Source organism: Knufia obscura (genome assembly GCF_036327395.1).
Source record: "Knufia obscura strain CCFEE 5817 isolate CBS 148926 chromosome Unknown scaffold_5, whole genome shotgun sequence".
In the NCBI taxonomy this organism is placed as follows: domain Eukaryota; kingdom Fungi; phylum Ascomycota; class Eurotiomycetes; order Chaetothyriales; family Trichomeriaceae; genus Knufia; species Knufia obscura.
The window spans coordinates 1052852-1070022 of NW_027042691.1; the positions used below are offsets into that span (position 1 = coordinate 1052852).

The following is a 17171-nucleotide window of genomic DNA, read 5'->3' on the forward strand; positions in this document are numbered from 1 at the left end:
ACCATTGTGACGCATCACAAGCAGGTAGGCAATCTATTCTTGCCACTATATACCAGTCTATGCCTTGTCAACATTGATAGTCTCGAGCTGTCTTGCCTCACCCTTCTCCGCAACACTATTACCCCTCTCGATATCAGCGACCTTCCTGGCCAAGTTATCATCGCTTCCACCCTCACCAGCAATCTTCGCGAGTTCGAATCTTGCACCTCGCTTCTCTGGTCCAGGAGCAGTGGTGACAATGATTCCGAGAGCAATGACCACGGTCGCGACACCCATGGTTGGTCCGTACGCCTCAACACGTTCATTCCTGAAGTTCGTCATGAAAGTGCTCTCAGCCACAGCATTGACAATCTGAGCCGAAGGTGAAGAGATCATGTTGCCGATCTGGTAGGTGACACCAGGGAAGGACGATCGGAAAGCGGGTGGAGAAAGCTCGTTGAGGTGAATCGGAATGACACCCCATGCGCCCTGCACAAAGAATTGCATGAAGAAGCCGCTGGCTGAGAGACTGCGTTCCGTAGTTGGGAGGATCCAGGCTGGGATCAAGCAGCAGGAGATGAATGCTGAGACGATCATAGCTCTTCGTCGACCAACCCACTGCGAGAGGTAGCCAATGATTGTGCCTCCGACGCAAGCGCCTGTCTTCATAAGGATTGAGCCTCGGGATGCTTGGGCATTGTTGAATTCCTTCTCGGTGAGCAGGAACGTGGTATAGCTGTCTTGGGATGTGTGAGAGTAGTAGTTGAACCATGTCATGAGGATGATGCAGTAAATGCACATGCGCCATTCCTTTACCAGCATCTTCTTGCAATCTGCCCAGAAGGCTCCTGCGCCTGCGTTCTGGTGAAGCTCCGGGTGCTCCTTCTTGTGTCGTTTGGCTTCGATGAATTGCTTAGACTCCGGGAAGAGGATTCGGAGGCAGCCAACGCCGATGGACAATCCGGCGCCGATCCAGAAAACAGTCTTGTATGAGTTCGTGCTCCCGCCAACTCCAAGGTTGGCACAAGCGGCTAGCACATACCCGAACGAGTAACCTTGTTGAAGGATCCCGGACATCAGACCTCGCGCCTCGGTAGGGCAGTTTTCGAGAGCCATTGCAATGGCTGAGCCGTACACTCCGCCCATGAAGAGACCGAAAAGGGCTCGAACTCCAAGGAATCCGCCAAAGGTTGGGGCGTAGATTGTAGCGATTTGCAAGATACCCAGAACTGATCATAATGTTAGCATAGAGCAAGAAAAGGGCATCGCCGGGCTTACTCCACATATTGACCACCAACGGCCATTTACGACCATATCGATCAGCAACGAGACCAAAGATAGCAGCGCCTGAGAAGGTGTCAGCAACGTGTCACAAGCCTGAGCCCCGAGGACGAGAACTTACCAATCGATCGCAACAGCAGTGTCAAGGTGATAGCCGTCGTGATGTTAGTCTTCGACGTGTCGTAGTATTTTGCTAACTTCGTGGTCTGGATGGACAGAGCATGGAAGTCGAAAGCATCGGCGGTCCATGCCAGCAGGCCTACCAAGAAAAAAGTCCAATCTGTTAAGCTCAATTGGGCGAACAGACTGATGGGATTCTTGAGAGGTGGCGGCGCCTGCCAGACATATGTTGACTCTCCATATTCGTTGGTGATTTCGACTCTTTGCTTCCAGCGGAAGAGGTCGCCGAACGATTGCTTCGCGGTCGCGAAGATACCCTTCGCGATTGGCTCAGCAGGCTCGCCATGTGTCGACATGGTGGGTGTTGTCGAGTGAGCGCTGAAGAGTGAAAATGTAGGCTGGCGGTGACGTGGTCCAAGATTACCAAGAGAATGCTTGGTTGCGCCTCAATAATCTTCTCTCGGCTGCGCGAGAGGAAAAGGTATGGGAAGAGGAAGCGAAGGATGGTCTTGAGGTGTGCGCAAAGTCGTTTATGTATCCAAACCTCGAAACCCGGAATTGACAGAAAGGGTAGTCGTGCTCGCGCCAGTTATGCACTTGTTCGTCCTTAGCTTGAGCATTGCGATATCAAAATGCATGATGGAGGTCAAAGAAGATCAGCCCGGAGACCCCACATTCACACTTCGCTTAGTGTTTGTTCAGATGTGATTCAATCAGAACGTGGAGGAGGCCGGACTTTGGAGACTGGAGACGCCCATTATCTGCCGCTCCATGGATGTGGTCAGCATGACTTTCTCTGCATCCACCACCTGGAGCATTCACCTATGAGGATCGACAGTAGCTAGTATCATTCCCGAAGCTGAGAAGAAGCTTCGAAAAGTTTTCGGAGATAGCTTGCAGGAAGGATCGCAGCAGATGTCACTCTACCCGGTGGACATGTCTGACAGAAGGCACGACCGCCATTGCGAGCATGCATTATCCTGCGCCTGTCAATGCCCATTGCCATATCCTCAGCCGCATGTCTCCAAGCTTGTCAAGACAGCTGCACCACAGCCCAAGCATTTGTCGGGGCGTCTTGTGATGGGACAAGAAATGCCACAAACGTCGGCCAAGGAAAGCCTGCTTCAGATGAGAGCGGGGAGAGCAGATCAATGCTACCGTACTAAAGAATGCAAGCGCTCTGAGTGGTTCGCCTTCCACATCTGTGACAGTCTGTTGACAAGCGCTCCCTGCAGATTCTGACGGACCACGGACGTCCTGCCAATGAGGAAAGGAGTTTTCAGCCAAAGGGGAGAAGACAGCAGTGTCGCCAAGATGCCCAGACTTTTGGGCTGCTTGGCACATGCTGGAGGTAAGCATGTGGCTGCAGTAAGCTCAGCAAGCACTGGATGGCGTGCCGAAGCATTTCCGGAACGAGTTGTGATTTGCAGAAGCTCACGAACTCAGTGCTTCATCTTTCTCGCGAAGCATGGCAGACGTAACGTTCGTGCTTTGGTAGTTTCGATAAAAGTCGGATGAGGTTGGGTGGTCAAGGCAGGAATCACGAAATTGGAACGGAATGTCAAGTCTTGGCTTCAGATCGGCACTTCTAGACGTAGTCGCCGACACGGCGCATCACCGTTCGTCGCCCGCCAGTGCGGAGATGCTCCGGGTTCATATCTTCACTTTTGTCAACTAGTGGGTTGTCCACGACAGTTATCCCTTGGCGACGTCGCAGTGGGATTGTATGCGTGCACGGCAGCTTGGTATCATGCCTGTCATAACAACGTGCTGTCGCCCAAATCTGGTGGTGCGCATTCGAGGGATGCAAGTGCGACTCTGAGAGTCTGGTGGGCTCCGAGCATAAAGTTTGAGCAAAGTTTGAAGCAACGTGGATATCAAGTCATTGTTATTCTACTACTTCTGCTGCCAGCAGCGAGAGCTTTGATTCCCTTAGTCCCTTTCTCGACCACCAGAGTCTCTTGTGGCCGAAGGCACATAGACAAGCGCAATAACGATGGTTTTGGGACTACTCAGCGTCCGTCAGGAACTTCCAAGTCTCTAGCTTACCGCCATCATTCTCGCCCTTCTTTGGCTCGGAGCACTCTCTAATGCCATCCCCGTGCTCGTGATACTTACACCGGTTTGGCTTCTGCTTGGGTTGTCGACCAACGCAAAGTTTGCATCCAGCAAGCTCTTTGCGAGCCCTGGATAGTCATCGAGCATGCTCCGTAGCAGCTTTGCCCATGGTTCAGGACCGTGGTAGATACCAGGCATTTTGTGCAACGTGTAAGCGATGTTGTCCACCATGAATGCCCCCAGCTTGCTGTTATTGAGGTCAGCCTCAAGGAGTGTTTCGACCGATTGTGGCTCTAGTGCAATGATTGTGCCAGTAATCTTGCTCATAACATCAAGGATATCGTTTTTGAGACTGTACATCATAACGTTGTCAGCAAGGATGTATAACTTGGTCAACTTCTCCTGGTAGATAGCGTGGGATTCATCACAATCGAGCTTGAGGCCCTGCACTAGGGAAGCCTTACCTCGATAAAGCCATGTGATGAGCGCGCGTAAACTGGCGACATCCGTGGTGTCTCCGATCTTGACCTCTTCCTTCCGCGCCTCCTTGAAGTTGCTCGAGGGGCTGAGACAGCCCTGGAAAAAGAGCGACTCCGAGCAGAGCAGTTCCTTGTGTACTGTGAAAGTAGTCTTAGATCTGTCTCGGAGGAAGACGGTAACGGTTTGCGTAAGATCGCCAGAACTAAAGTCGAATGGAGTAGTCATGTTGGTAGGATGATGTTCTTCAGGTTGGGTCGGAGTAGTCGCTGGTCTTGGAGGGTATGTCTTCTGTCGGGTCTGCATGGTGTGCTGATGAGTCCTACAGACAGTCTCAGCGCTTGCTTACGAAGTGCGTGCGGCTCTGCCTCGATACAATGGGTTCGAGGTCACAAAGAGAGTAGAACGTGCATTGTGAGTCGAACAGGCCCATTGTTGAGATCGAGCCGTCGTTGATGACAAGCAAACAACAGCACTGCGCGCAAGGGTGGGATTCGCCTAACGAAGCCATTGAACAACCTGGTCTCAGGCATATCGTAGCAGGTCGAGAGCCTCATGATGAGTCAGGAGGCTGGAGGACCCCATACTCGCGTACACCATATTACTGCGCTATCTTCCCTCATCGTCAGAACTGAAATCCGGTTCTCCTAGAGGGGTGTAGTTGCTTGCCGTGCTGGTAGAGACTCGTGGTAATGGCTTGTCGGCCGACAGTCTGGTCGCTCATCCATCCCGTTAGACATGGCTTCAAGAGCAGGCGTGGTAGTTCGGGACACTCGACGAGTAGTATTTGAAGCTGTGACGACCATGGCATAGAAGCATCTTCCAGTAGTCCAGGCCTATGTTTCAGGTCCCATACTAAGTCGTCAATCATGAACCGTTTGAGCTGGCAGTGGTCAGGTCCAATCTCAAGCATGAGTGCTAGAGCTTGTAGGTCGGGAAACGCCTTGTGAGACAGGTTGATAAAGCTATCAACAATATCGTTCTTGAGCTCTGTCATTAACAGCTTATCCGCAAGGAGATAAAGACGTGTCAAGGGTAGCCGGTCACAACCTCTGACGCTGGTATCTGGAACATTGTCCTTCGCAGTCGATAATATTTCCTTCCCTCGATATGTCCAGCTGATGAGAAGCTGCATGCTTCGCTCATCTGTCTCTTCCTTGATTGTGACTTCTTCTTTCTGACCTTCGACAAAGTCCTTCCGTAGACAGCCCTTGAAAAAGTCCGACCGAACACAGAAAATGTCCTTGTGGACAAGGTACCGCGCACCGGTGTCCTCCAGGATGATCGTGAAAGTTGATGTGTAGTCAACTTTGGTCCAATCCATGATGAAGAAATTTGTCGTCTGCGAAGCTTGATGCAACGCTTGTGTGATACAGAGGATTGGAGCCAAGGAAGCTGTGGATCAATGTAGAAGATGGGTGTGGTAGAAGAAAAATTTCGAGGAGGATCAGCTATATTTATAGTGTCGTTCCAAATCCACTGTATATAGTGAAAGGTAGGATGACATCAGTTCTGGTGTGCCTGAGTGATAGACTCTCATTCTGCGTGTTATGCACTTCTTAACGGTTGTCAGTGGGAGAACGTAAAATTTACGAAGAGTGCACATGGCACGATCTTCGCCGAACAAGTGAATGGAGAAGTGTAATGCGACGAGAATGGCGAATCAATACGGGGAGGAACAAGGCGTGAACTTGAGAATGGAGAAAGTCATTTGAGCACTATTGAAGGAACATTGTCAGCACAAACGCGCATTCTGTCTTTGGGGAAATTGTTGCTATCGAATGTCGATTAAGACTCTGTGACCGGGCACAAAGCGTAATTGACCTTGTAGAAGACATGGGCACTCACAAGGTATGCCCGAGCCTCCTCGACGTATGCTCTATCCTCCTCACTGCGCTCCAGGAAGCTGTCCTCTACGTCGTTTCGTTTCTTGACGTCTAAGCCCGAGCGCGTATACACTGACACGAACTCTGATCTACAGATCGACTGTCCACCCACGATCTTCAACAGGCCGTTCATGCGGACTTGCCTGATGACCAAGTTTGTAGCTACACGTTCTACCCTCTGTATCTCTTGTTCCTTCCAAGCTGCTGGCATGTCAGGGTGCTGGTTCTTCCGGATTGCTCGTTGGTAGGCACTGGGACCCAGCATCGTGCTCATGCAGAGCGCCATAGTTTGTTTCATGGCATCACTCCAGCCGGGGTAGTCGCTTGGTAGTGGTTTGTGGGGTTTAGCTGGCTCATCGAACGTGTCGAGAGGATCTTCTGGGCGATCCTCGCAAGGAGGGAAAAGCAAGTATGCTTTCGGAATGTGCATGCCGTCTGTACCAGCAGAAGGGGCGATTGTGCACTCAGTGCCGACACTTGGCTTCGTCATGGTTGAGCCGTGCAAGGCTTCACCGCTTGAGCTATATGGCTTCGGCATGGCGCACTGGGAGTCGTGCAATGGAGGGTGTGCTCGTTCAAATTTCTGCCGTACATGGCACCTGAGCATAAATGCTGCAAGAAGCCACTGAGTAAACAAAGCGTGCTGGATTGTGGTGTAAGACAACGAACTAGAAGACAAGATCAATCATTGTGCGACTGAGACTGCGATAACGGTCATTGTCCTCGTATCAGCTTTCAGCCATTGTTGTTACCGTTGTCGACTGTTGCATCTGTGTTCTTTGCCAAAGAAACTGTTTCGGTCCATTGTGATTTGATTGCTAGAGACATGGGTTGATTGTACATGTCCACTTCGAGACTAGTTGTGCGTCTGGCAGGCCACTCGTAGGTCATGCGTAGTCCTGAGATCGCTCCCACGACTGGGTATCCTGCTTCGTCATCGCTGGGCCAATCATCAGGGAATCTTCCGAGTGACCGGATTGTGGTATCAACTTTGATGGGATGAAATTTGTTCAACTTGTCGTTCGCTAGGGAGCTGCGCAGTTCGACGCTATCGTATAGGCATCTGAACGTCCGTCGCGCGATCTCAGGAATGTGTGGGTTACTTCCAGCATGTTCACCAAGACTTTCGCTGATCAGTTTTCGTCGTCCTCGTGCAGTATTGAGAATCTCCCAATAATTGGTGTCCATAGCTCGTGGCCATAAAGTCTGCTTGACGCGGATAATGCGAAGCTTTGGAAAGCTATCGAGAAGGTTGGTATTCACAAGGTAGCCTAGAGTGTATCTCGAATCAATTGATAGCTGAACTAAATGAGGTCTGACAGTCTCCAGCTGTAGGGCTATCGGTTGTGGCTCTGATCGCTTGTACTTGGCGAACAGCTTGACTGTCTTTGGGTTAATAGGATTGGGATCGGGGGGCGGATGAATCTCGATGGTGATAGCTCGAACTTGAACTAGGTTGAGCGCTTCGGCCTCGAATAACTTGCAGACCCTGAGAAAGGCGAGGTTCTGGTGGTATTCTGGCCAGCTCGCCCAGCATGACGAAGTGTCCAGGAATTTGGAAAACCTGAAGAGGAAGTCCACCTCGTCGACGAGGTACTTGAAGATACATGCTCTGACTTCTGCTGGCAATTTCAGGATAGGAGAACATCCCTTTGGTGCAAGCATTGCGGAGGTCCTTGCCAGACTACCTCGCTCGGGCTCCCTCTTCTGGCACAATTTGCCAGAAAAGCTGAAAGTCATGGTTATGGCTGATGGAAGATATCGTCAACTGTGTAATGTTTGCTCATGCATCTTCATCCTTGATGTCTGTGCAATACCACAAATATTAATGCGGCTCATGGTGAAAGGATGACAAACGAGGTTGAGGCTGGGGCGCGTCACTCCTCACGTCAAACAGTGCTTCTCGGATGAGCTTCCCCAGTGGCATTCGTTAATGCCCGATGTCATTTGTCTCTGCTAAGATTATTAGAGTTGGAGCGAGTCGCCCGTCGGAAAGCAACATAAGTTAGTGATATTGGTAGTAACTAGGCTGAGAGGGTCCCATACAGCCAAAGGTCATAACGTTGGCACGCCATTAAGGATTTGTAGCTCTCGCTGGCTTTTTTGTCAAGTCACATATTGTACACGTTGTACAGATATAAAATGCTATATAAACAGTTCATTATCTCCGATTATAGCACGAATACACCGGACATCGGCTCTCGTATGGCCACTCAGCGCAGCTCGCCCCGATGTTGAAGCCTGTTCGAATGGTGCTCGTGCTCTGGCGAAACACAGACGCAAAGCAATTTTCACGTCCTTCCCGATTCCCGTCAAGGCTCTTTTGCTGTTGGCTAGGTGGACCTATCTAGGGGTGCCAGGCAGGCCAACCAAAACGGCTCATCGCACGATCCAGGCTCGTAGTGCCTGACCCGAAGTACTCGTAGTCTCCCGGTATCGTTGTAACCTTCCTAAGAGGCCCGGTGGTTCCAAAAAGCCGTAGACTCGTACCATCGTGCCTGCCCATGCCGTCCGCTCATCATATTCGCATCTCCCAAAAAGCTCTCCTCCTCACACCTTCATCCCCCAACTCCTCGCCAACCCAACACCATTCCCAGCCCACCAACCCGCATAATCCATCGCACCACCCACCGTCCCCCCAACACTCCTCACATCACCCAGCCTCCTCTCCAAGAACTCCTTCGTATCCGCAAATCCCTCACTCTTATCCGTAGTCATGAACATCTCCGAACTAGCATAAACAGCACTCAACTGCGCCCGCTTAGTGTACCACCCAAAATCAACCTGCTTATCACCAGCCAGATACCAAATCTCATCCGCTAGATTACCCAGCTCTTTCAGACTAGCCGGTATATTCTCCAGTAACGACATCTGGCCCAGCGCATCCTGCCAGTGTCCGATGATGTCATTGTCAACGTTCGCTTGTAGTCGTGCCCATGTCAGCGTCTTGACTTTCTGCGTCAGTCCTAGCTTCGCATCTTCGGAGAACTGCACGCGGTCTTTGAGCTGCAGACGCTGAGTAACGAGGTAGAAATGGACCAGGTCGTAGACGCCCCGTGGGAAGAGGTTGAGTGTTGCTTCACGGTAGTTGTTCTCTTTGGCGCCTGCGATGAGGGCATCGGGTGTGAAACCTAGACGGGGCACATGCTGGATAGCAGATGTGAGGATTGCGGTCTGCACTGGAGGAAAAGGTAACGGGTCGGGATGGTGGATGGAATAATATGTTCGATGCGGCTGAAGCGCTGGGTTCCGCTTCGATACTACATGGCGTGGCAGGCGTGGCAGAGCTCGAATGCTCGATGCCATTACCCAGTTGTGATAGGAATCAAGTGGGTGGTTTGAAGTACACTACAAAAGAATAAATAAAAGTAAAATCGTGGAATTGAAAGGGCAGAGCGGCAACTTCGGGCGGAGCCTCGTCGTTGGGATCTCCACGCAGATGCTGGAACCACGGAAGTGTTGTAGCAACACCATAGCAAACATAGGTACGAGATGTTTGTAGAGGACAAATAACGTCTCATCTAGAAGCTGTTCGCCCACTGGGAAGAGCGACCATGGCATAGCAATAATGATATTGGTGTCAGAGTCCCGTCGTGGCCTTCGACAGAAATCCGGCAGGCAACTGCCGAGGACATTTTCGCTACGGAGTCGAGACTCATATGTCTAGCCTAGACGGCACTCCGCTGCCTCTACGACGACGACCTACCTGTGCGTTCAGACCATTGATGACTGCAGAGAGCCCTACATTAAGGGCAATCGTTCGGGTCCGAGGTGTAGAAGCCCGTGAATTGCGGGCAACACATAGCCAGGGACAATTGAACAGCAAAAAGAAAAGAGCTTGCGTGCACAAGCATAGAAGGGAAAGTGCTGCGCTTGGTTATAGCCGCGGGTTGTTGGACTTTGCGGAACGGGAAGAGCGACGGACGGTGCGGACTCGGTCGATCGATGTTGGTGATAGAACAAGAACACGGCGAAGTGGTTACGGCAGGACGACGGAGTAGTTACATGGCGATTGGTGCCGGTGGACAACAGGAACGACGAATATCGTGCTGGATATGCTGATCTGGGAGGAACGACGAGCGATGAAGGTGGTAGGCAGGATTGCGGAGCGTGCGGAATGGCGAGATGTGATCGTACAATTTTGGTGGTTGTGCTCAGCTTCCGTCTCGAGATCGGCTCGTTTCGTAGCTCGGACTCGTACTATCGGAATTCAAGTCAATTATCTCAAGGTATTTGCTTGCCTTTTGCTCTTGCTCAATCTGCGACATGAGCCTGCCAGCTCCCTTCACAACTCCATTGACAACTCATGCATTCTGGTTGGCTCGCTTTTGTATGCGTATCCTGGAGCACTATGGCCCGTGCAGTACGCTTAATGGATATGATGCTGCGTATCGTCTACTCTGCGGTGTCTAGCTCATCGTGAGCTGGGGCCGGGGAGTCGTTCGCTGATGCGGGTGTCAGCTTCATATTCCTTGCATTTCGACGTCGAGTTCGGTCTTGATCATACCTTTTCGGTCGTCGCCGTTGGGTCGTTCTTCGCGGTCCTCACGGTCGTCTCTTCTGTCACGATCGTCTCGTCGATCATCACGGTCTCGCTCACGGTCACGATCGACAGGGCTCCTCGAGCGTCTTCGGTCGTCTGTGTCTCTATCTCGTCGGCGGTCATCACGCTCACTGCGATCGTCCTTGCGTGGAGAGTAATCGCGTCGACGTGATGGTGATGGGGATCTGTTGTAGCCTCGTCTCGGAGGACTTCGCTCTCGTCGGCCACCAGGAGCTGGAGCTCGGTCGCGACCAGTGTCGAATCGCCACGATGCGGACGGAGGGGTTCGTGCCCACTGATATCTGTTAGTGATGTTTTGTCTCTATTGCCGTGCGCAGGCCTACCTCAATCTTCAACACATCGTCTCTGCCAATGCGCTTGTTGTGCATCTCATGGTAGGCATCATCTGCATCTCTTCTTGACTCGTACTCGACAAATGCGAACCTGATGATCATCAGTCAGATGTTTCGGAGCTGTACTTGTCATCTTACAGTCGGCTGGATTGTGTCCGTGGTGCGGGAATATCGCATCTGACTAGCCGGCCATATGCTTCGAATTCGTATGCGAGGTCTCGTGCTCTCGTCCCGTGGCCAAAGCCAGTGACATACAGGGTCGTGCCTGATCGCGACATATCGGAGGAGCTTGCGAGTGTCCCTGGGTAATACGGGCAGATATTTGATAGTAGTAGAAGAAATAGTAGTGGTATGAGTAGAGGTGGCTGGTTGTTCTCAAAGAAATTAAACGTCAGGCAGAATTTGTGAAGAAAGCACAGGTACGGTACCGTACAAAAGGTGCAAGCGCAACCTGCCAACCCAAAGTGGCCAAGCTCACAAACTCGAGCTCGAATCACGTGTCGATTACTTTTAGAATTTTGTTACGGAGTAGGGCACTGGCAGCTCAAGGGCTGGCTCGTGGCCGCCGCCGGGCAGCTGGACCACTAACGGTCCAGGGATTGCCACTGCAGGCCTGCCACTCACCCCAACGCAAATTCGGATAGCGATGACCTTGAACCCCTGGTGACCCTTGTCATGCATTCTTTTCTTCAGACGAAATCGACGAACATATTATTACAGTGCATCAGATAGACTTGCGCTTGCTCAAACATTGCTGTTCACTAGAATTGCTTGGTATCGCTACAAGCCCCGATCTTACCCGCGACTGGTACCCGACCGTGCAAGACGACCGGCAGCGCACCCTATAGTACAGTCATACTGAGGACCTGTCCTGGAACTGAATTTCTCACCTAGATTGAGCTTGGAGACCGGGGCATGCTGCAATAAATCCTACGATAGACTCTTGTCACGTTCTTCTTCCATGGCAGCTCCACGAACGTCGAAACAATTGCAAACACTTTCTGCCCAATATCAAACAGCACATCATAAAAGGGTGGTGATTCTGTTTGGAGAGGCGCAAACAAGATCAAGGCAACCATGAGGCTGGGAGAGAAAAGTCCTGCCGCTGTCACAGGCAACGGAGGTGCAAGCTCTACGACCATGTCGGAACTACAGAATATACCTGAGGTAAGGATTATCCATGAATTCGCGGGGGGACGATTCGCTGACACAAGCTAGAATCCTGTAACAGTATCGCCGCCCGATGTTGTCTCGAGGTTACAAGAGTTCGTCTCTACGCCATTCACGGCTGCCTTTTGCGCTGGAGGAGTCGCAGGCGCCGTCTCCCGAACAGTGGTATCTCCCCTCGAAAGATTGAAGATTCTGTATCAAGTCCAAAGCGCGGGCCGGAATGAATACCAAATGTCGGTGGGCAAGGCCCTGGGCAAGATGTGGAGGGACGAAGGTTGGAGAGGTTTCATGAGAGGCAATGGTACGAATTGTGTAAGAATTGTGCCATACTCAGCAGTGCAGTTTGGCGCATTCAACTTATACAAAAGAACAGTCGAAGGGTGGACAGGAGCAAATCTGACAGCGTTCCAACGCCTGTTATGTGGTGGTGTCGCTGGTATCACCTCCGTGACATTCACGTATCCGCTCGACATCGTCAGGACACGGCTATCCATACAGACCGCATCATTTGCATCATTAGCAAAGCATCAAGGCAAACCGCCAGGAATGTGGCCTACCATGAAACTAATGTATACCACCGAAGGGGGCTTGCGAGGGTTGTATCGAGGCATTCTTCCAACCGTGGCCGGTGTCGCTCCTTATGTTGGTCTCAATTTCATGGTGTACGAAGCTGTTCGTGGCTATTTCACAAGTCCAGGCGAGACGAATCCTCCGTGGTATAGGAAACTGGCGGCCGGCGCCATATCTGGTGCTGTGGCTCAGACATGCACCTACCCATTCGACGTTCTCCGCAGAAGGTTTCAGGTCAACTCAATGTCCGGCATGGGCTACCAGTATACTTCGATAACAGGAGCCATCACAACCATCGTAAAGGAAGAAGGGATTCCGGGACTTTACAAAGGCATCATGCCCAATCTGCTCAAGGTGGCTCCTAGCATGGCCAGCAGCTGGCTCAGCTTCGAGTTAACGAGAGATTTTCTCGTCTCGTTAGGTCCCGAGAAAACAGACCCGATATGAGCAGGGAGATCTGGAATATGAAGCAAAAATCTCAGCCGAAGATGAAGAAGATCTGGCATGAATAGCCTCTTTCGATTCGGCTGCTGTACAAAGTGTGCAACACTATACGGGTCAGGCATATTAGAGCGGAGCCCAGCTGTTAGAGCTCAGGCATGTTTACATTGTTCGGAGTACAAGGATACCCCTGGGTTGGACTAGCATCGAGTGTTTGAACGTTCATGAAGTTTGGATGACGGGCAAGCGTTTCGCTCCCATGTTGAGGGGAGCACAATACAAGTTCTATCATCACAATCTCCTGTTCACTTTCTACAGTGACTCAAACCAGACTTTGAAGTGAAACCTCGTTAGTGCCTGCTAACTAGTGAAAGGCACCTATTGATACATCGGAATGGCCGCCCTTGCCGCTTCATACACAAATTTGGGCAGGTTTGGCGGCCGCTCCGATCAATCAACGGGTAGAAGAACTGCAATTCAGGCAGTCAGGCATGATATCACGCTAGTCTGCTAGCTCACTTGGCACTTTCCGCGCACGAAATTTGTCTCGAAGTCCAACTTCACCGTGACGCTCAACCACATTTTCGTTCGTTATCCTCGACAACCGCGACAATGGGTATGTACAGCCCTTCGATACCTTCTACTGCTCAATCCATGCACGCAGCATGTCGATAGAGCGCACTCAAAGAGCACCGCTTCGGCGCTGCGAGTCATTGCAAAAACATTTTGCTAATGGCGCTTCTCTCTAGGTATCGATCTTGATCGTCATCACGTTCGGGACAGCCACCGAAAGGCCCCCAAGAGCGACAACCCGTACTTGAAGTTGCTCGTCAAGCTCTATAGATTTCTTGCTCGTAAGTACCAGCGAAATGGCGGAAGCGCAAAAGAAGAAAAAGACTAACGAGGCGCAGGACGAACCGATGCCAACTTCAACAAGGTCGTCCTCAAGCGACTGTTCATGTCGAGAATGAACCGACCTCCCATGTCCCTCTCCAGAATTCACAGCAAAGTCAGCACTCCATCCGCGAAAAAGGCCTACGAGGGCAAGACTGTCGCAGTTGTCGGCACCGTCACAGACGACAACAGAATGCAGGTCATCCCCAAGCTTTCCATCGCTGCTCTCCGATTCACATCGACTGCTCGAGCTCGAATTGAGAAGGCCGGCGGTGAATGCCTGACTTTCGATCAGCTTGCGATGCGAGCCCCAACTGGTAGCAACGTTGTTCTGCTGAGAGGACCAAAGAACGCCAGAGAGGCCGTCAAGCACTTTGGCATGGGACCACACAAGCACAAGAAGCCATACATCGAGAGCAAGGGACGAAAGTTCGAGAAGGCTCGAGGCCGAAGGAGGTCCAAGGGTTTCAAGGTGTAAATGGTTCACAAAAATTGTTGAACTGGCTTCACACATTACTACACGATTATGCCGCTGGCCTGCATGCTACTGCGGCGCTAGCTCGGGAAACCTGCTCAGCAATATGCTACGTTGCGCCGTGTCACACTTCATGGGGGTAGCAAGATATAGTCGAGTATTGAGAAGACGAAGACCCATCCTCAGCATGATGCAGATTGCGAGCTGAGGCAAGCCAAAATGACACGATACCATTTCGAAGATCTCAATTCTTTCTTATTGTTAGTTCTATTTTGCGAGGCAGCTTTTCACGTTCTATCATAACTTTTGAGCCATGGGTATCATTCCATCGTGTCTTCATGTTTGTATTCTTCTGTGCTCCTAGACCCCAATCACAAGTCCAGCTTCTCATGCTTGTATGCCTTCTTTCCTGCACCATACTCGCCAGCAACCTGGCCACTTCCTCGAATCTTGTACTTGTATATTGTCAATCCTTCCAAGCCTACCGGTCCCCTGCTATGTATCTTGTTCGTGCTGATGCCCACCTCCGTACCAAAGCCATACCTCATGCCGTCCGCAAACCTCGTAGACGCATTCCAGTAGACGCCTGCCGCATCAACAGCAGACATAAAGTATTCCGCTGCCTCTTTTGACTGTGTCACTATCGAATCTGTATGTCCAGATGAGTGAGCATTGATATGTGATATCGCCAGGTCAAGACTCGGATCGGACGTGTGTGCGGTGCCATTAGCCGCACCAACAGCAGGTACAGTCTTGACCGCAATTTTCAGATCCAGGAATTCCGTGTCGTAGTCCGTCTCACCCGTATCCTGCAACAGCACCGCCTTATCACTCGGCAACTTCTCCCTCAACACCTCCTTACTCCTCGCATCACAAAGCAAACTCACACCCCTCTGCAGCAACGCCTCCGCCACAGTAGGCAACACCGTGCCCAGCACCTCCTCATGCACCAACAACGTCTCCGCCGAGTTACAAGCAGCCGGATAATCACATTTACTATCCACCACAACCCTCTTCGCTATCTCTACATCCGCATCAGCGTGCAAATACACCGAGCATAACCCATCCGCATGCCCCAACACCGGTACCCTCGTATGCTCCTTCACAAACCGCACAAGTTCATTCCCACCCCTCGGAATCACAAGATCAATATACCGATCCAATTGCAATAACTCATCAATCACATCCCTCGTCTTCACAAGCTGAATCGCCGCATTCGGCACCTCAGTCTTCTCCAACGCCTCACTAATCACCCTACTGATCGCCTCAAAAGAATGACTCGACTCCTTTCCACCCTTCAATATCGCCGCATTCCCCGACTTAATAGCCAGCGCCGCAATATTAGCGATCACCTCCGGTCTCGCCTCAAAAATGATCAGTAACACGCCAATCGGACAAGATACCCGTTCCAACTCCAACCCATCATCAAGAAGCGTCCGTAAACTAACCTGCCCAACTGGGTCCGGCAAACCACGAACATCGAGGATCCCCTGCAGCATATCCTCGTACTTTCCTGGGCGAGACAGGTCAAGCCGCTTGACGAGTGATGCGCTTAGTGAGCCGTCCTTCGAGGCTGTGGTGGCGAGGGACATGTCCTTGGCGTTTGCGTCGAGGATGGTGGGTTTAGCGGAGAGGAGGGCATCGTGGATGGCTGTTAGGGCGTTGTTGCGGGAGTGGACGGGGAGGACGGCTAGGGAGCGGGCGGCGAGGGAGGCGGAGCGGGCGGAATCTGAGGGGGTTGAGGAGGTGAGGGACATGGTTGATGGGTGTGAGTTTGGATGTTCGCGTAGTGTGAGTGTTGTGGGATAGGTGAGGGTAAACTAGTGGTTTGATGCCATTGTACCAAGAGGTGGATTAGTCATGCGATGGGCACGTGACCGGGGTCAAGCTTTGCAATCTCACGCGCATTGAATCGTCGTCTACTCTGAGTAAACTATGTGCGTATGACTTACACACACGCGTCCCCAAGCTACAGATGACAGTTGCCTTGCAGTTTGTCAATGCTTGTGTGAGGTTCACAGACCATGTAATGTAAACTGAGGCAGCGAACCAAAGCCCCCATCAAGTTGGCTGTTTGAGACGATCCGAGCGTACGACATTACCCTGCGAATAGCGAAATATCGGAGAAACATTGATCGGCATACACAAGCTGGATTATCAGGGCAAGTGACAGCTTCCCATTACTAGTATTTGCGGCGAAGATTGTATCTCAAGGTAGGGTGCTTTGACCACCCATCACTGGCGGGTGCCCTGGTAGCTAGTCAGTGACTGCCTCATTTAGCAAACTCATCCTGCTGCTTTCTACCCGCCCAAGCTTTCGTACGGAACGGAACGCTTCCACAGCCAGATTCTCCAAGTTATTAATCTCCTCTTCACTTCTTCTTATATGCGATTCATTCTCCTTTACCTCGTGGACTACCACTCACCTACTACCTACTGCAACTGGCAAAACTGCAAAAACTCAGACCACCGGGTTCGCAGGTGTGTATCTGGAGTAAACCCCAACTACAGTGTACAGACAGCCATACCGAAGTACAACTAGCTCTACAGTTGGAATTTTGTTCGTAAGCCTCGTAGCAGGCGAAGAGGGACGTCGGTTCGAAGGTTTGGTATATTGGCCGTGAACCACTGCGCCAGGAAGGCGTTGTGGCGATGTTTTGTGGTGTGTGTGCTGATTGTGGTGGAAGTTTGGGGAGTAAAAAAATATAAGGTGTTTTGGAACGAGGCTGGGAGGGTGGAGTCCGGACTGTGTGAGTGAAGTCAACTGAAGTGAAAAGCTACGCCACAAACTCATGGAAGTACCGCCGTGGTCTCGAACCTATCGCCTCATCATTTTTCATTGCAACTCGGAAGTGTGCTATTAGCCATCTGTTCACGACCTCATCCCCTCACATCGAGTAACTAAAGCACATACTGTCCAGCAT

General features: G+C 51.3%; 10 protein-coding genes across 10 annotated transcripts; 2 read left to right on the plus strand and 8 right to left on the minus strand.

Moving 5' to 3' along the window:
- Nucleotides 1-57: 57 nt before the first annotated feature.
- On the minus strand, nucleotides 58-1736 carry PMZ80_005181 (uncharacterized protein; the record flags this gene model as incomplete). Its single annotated transcript, XM_064873602.1, has 3 exons — nucleotides 58-1208; nucleotides 1258-1326; nucleotides 1382-1736. The coding sequence occupies 3 exons, from the start codon at nucleotides 1734-1736 to the stop codon at nucleotides 58-60; spliced, it is 1575 nt and encodes a 524-aa protein (XP_064730706.1).
- A 1684-nt stretch (nucleotides 1737-3420) lies between these two features.
- PMZ80_005182 (uncharacterized protein) lies at nucleotides 3421-4221 on the minus strand (the record flags this gene model as incomplete). Its single annotated transcript, XM_064873603.1, has 1 exon — nucleotides 3421-4221. The coding sequence occupies one exon, from the start codon at nucleotides 4219-4221 to the stop codon at nucleotides 3421-3423; it is 801 nt and encodes a 266-aa protein (XP_064730707.1).
- A 319-nt stretch (nucleotides 4222-4540) lies between these two features.
- On the minus strand, nucleotides 4541-5239 carry PMZ80_005183 (uncharacterized protein; the record flags this gene model as incomplete). Its single annotated transcript, XM_064873604.1, has 1 exon — nucleotides 4541-5239. One exon carries the CDS (start codon nucleotides 5237-5239, stop codon nucleotides 4541-4543), a length of 699 nt encoding a protein of 232 aa, XP_064730708.1.
- Nucleotides 5240-5703: 464 nt separating this feature from the next.
- PMZ80_005184 (uncharacterized protein) lies at nucleotides 5704-6339 on the minus strand (the record flags this gene model as incomplete). The annotated part of the gene is made up of 1 exon (XM_064873605.1): nucleotides 5704-6339. The coding sequence occupies one exon, from the start codon at nucleotides 6337-6339 to the stop codon at nucleotides 5704-5706; it is 636 nt and encodes a 211-aa protein (XP_064730709.1).
- A 197-nt stretch (nucleotides 6340-6536) lies between these two features.
- PMZ80_005185 (uncharacterized protein) lies at nucleotides 6537-7541 on the minus strand (the record flags this gene model as incomplete). Its single annotated transcript, XM_064873606.1, has 1 exon — nucleotides 6537-7541. One exon carries the CDS (start codon nucleotides 7539-7541, stop codon nucleotides 6537-6539), a length of 1005 nt encoding a protein of 334 aa, XP_064730710.1.
- An 810-nt stretch (nucleotides 7542-8351) lies between these two features.
- Nucleotides 8352-9322, minus strand: COQ9 (Ubiquinone biosynthesis protein coq9, mitochondrial; the record flags this gene model as incomplete). The annotated part of the gene is made up of 2 exons (XM_064873607.1): nucleotides 8352-9061; nucleotides 9316-9322. The coding sequence occupies 2 exons, from the start codon at nucleotides 9320-9322 to the stop codon at nucleotides 8352-8354; spliced, it is 717 nt and encodes a 238-aa protein (XP_064730711.1).
- Nucleotides 9323-10196: 874 nt separating this feature from the next.
- PMZ80_005187 (uncharacterized protein) lies at nucleotides 10197-10975 on the minus strand (the record flags this gene model as incomplete). The annotated part of the gene is made up of 4 exons (XM_064873608.1): nucleotides 10197-10246; nucleotides 10309-10639; nucleotides 10689-10788; nucleotides 10836-10975. The coding sequence occupies 4 exons, from the start codon at nucleotides 10973-10975 to the stop codon at nucleotides 10197-10199; spliced, it is 621 nt and encodes a 206-aa protein (XP_064730712.1).
- Nucleotides 10976-11774: 799 nt separating this feature from the next.
- Nucleotides 11775-12884, plus strand: PMZ80_005188 (uncharacterized protein; the record flags this gene model as incomplete). The annotated part of the gene is made up of 2 exons (XM_064873609.1): nucleotides 11775-11864; nucleotides 11916-12884. The coding sequence occupies 2 exons, from the start codon at nucleotides 11775-11777 to the stop codon at nucleotides 12882-12884; spliced, it is 1059 nt and encodes a 352-aa protein (XP_064730713.1).
- A 606-nt stretch (nucleotides 12885-13490) lies between these two features.
- PMZ80_005189 (uncharacterized protein) lies at nucleotides 13491-14250 on the plus strand (the record flags this gene model as incomplete). Its single annotated transcript, XM_064873610.1, has 3 exons — nucleotides 13491-13494; nucleotides 13628-13732; nucleotides 13790-14250. 3 exons carry the CDS (start codon nucleotides 13491-13493, stop codon nucleotides 14248-14250), a joined length of 570 nt encoding a protein of 189 aa, XP_064730714.1.
- A 368-nt stretch (nucleotides 14251-14618) lies between these two features.
- Nucleotides 14619-16004, minus strand: PRO2 (glutamate-5-semialdehyde dehydrogenase; the record flags this gene model as incomplete). Its single annotated transcript, XM_064873611.1, has 1 exon — nucleotides 14619-16004. The coding sequence occupies one exon, from the start codon at nucleotides 16002-16004 to the stop codon at nucleotides 14619-14621; it is 1386 nt and encodes a 461-aa protein (XP_064730715.1).
- Nucleotides 16005-17171: the final 1167 nt, after the last annotated feature.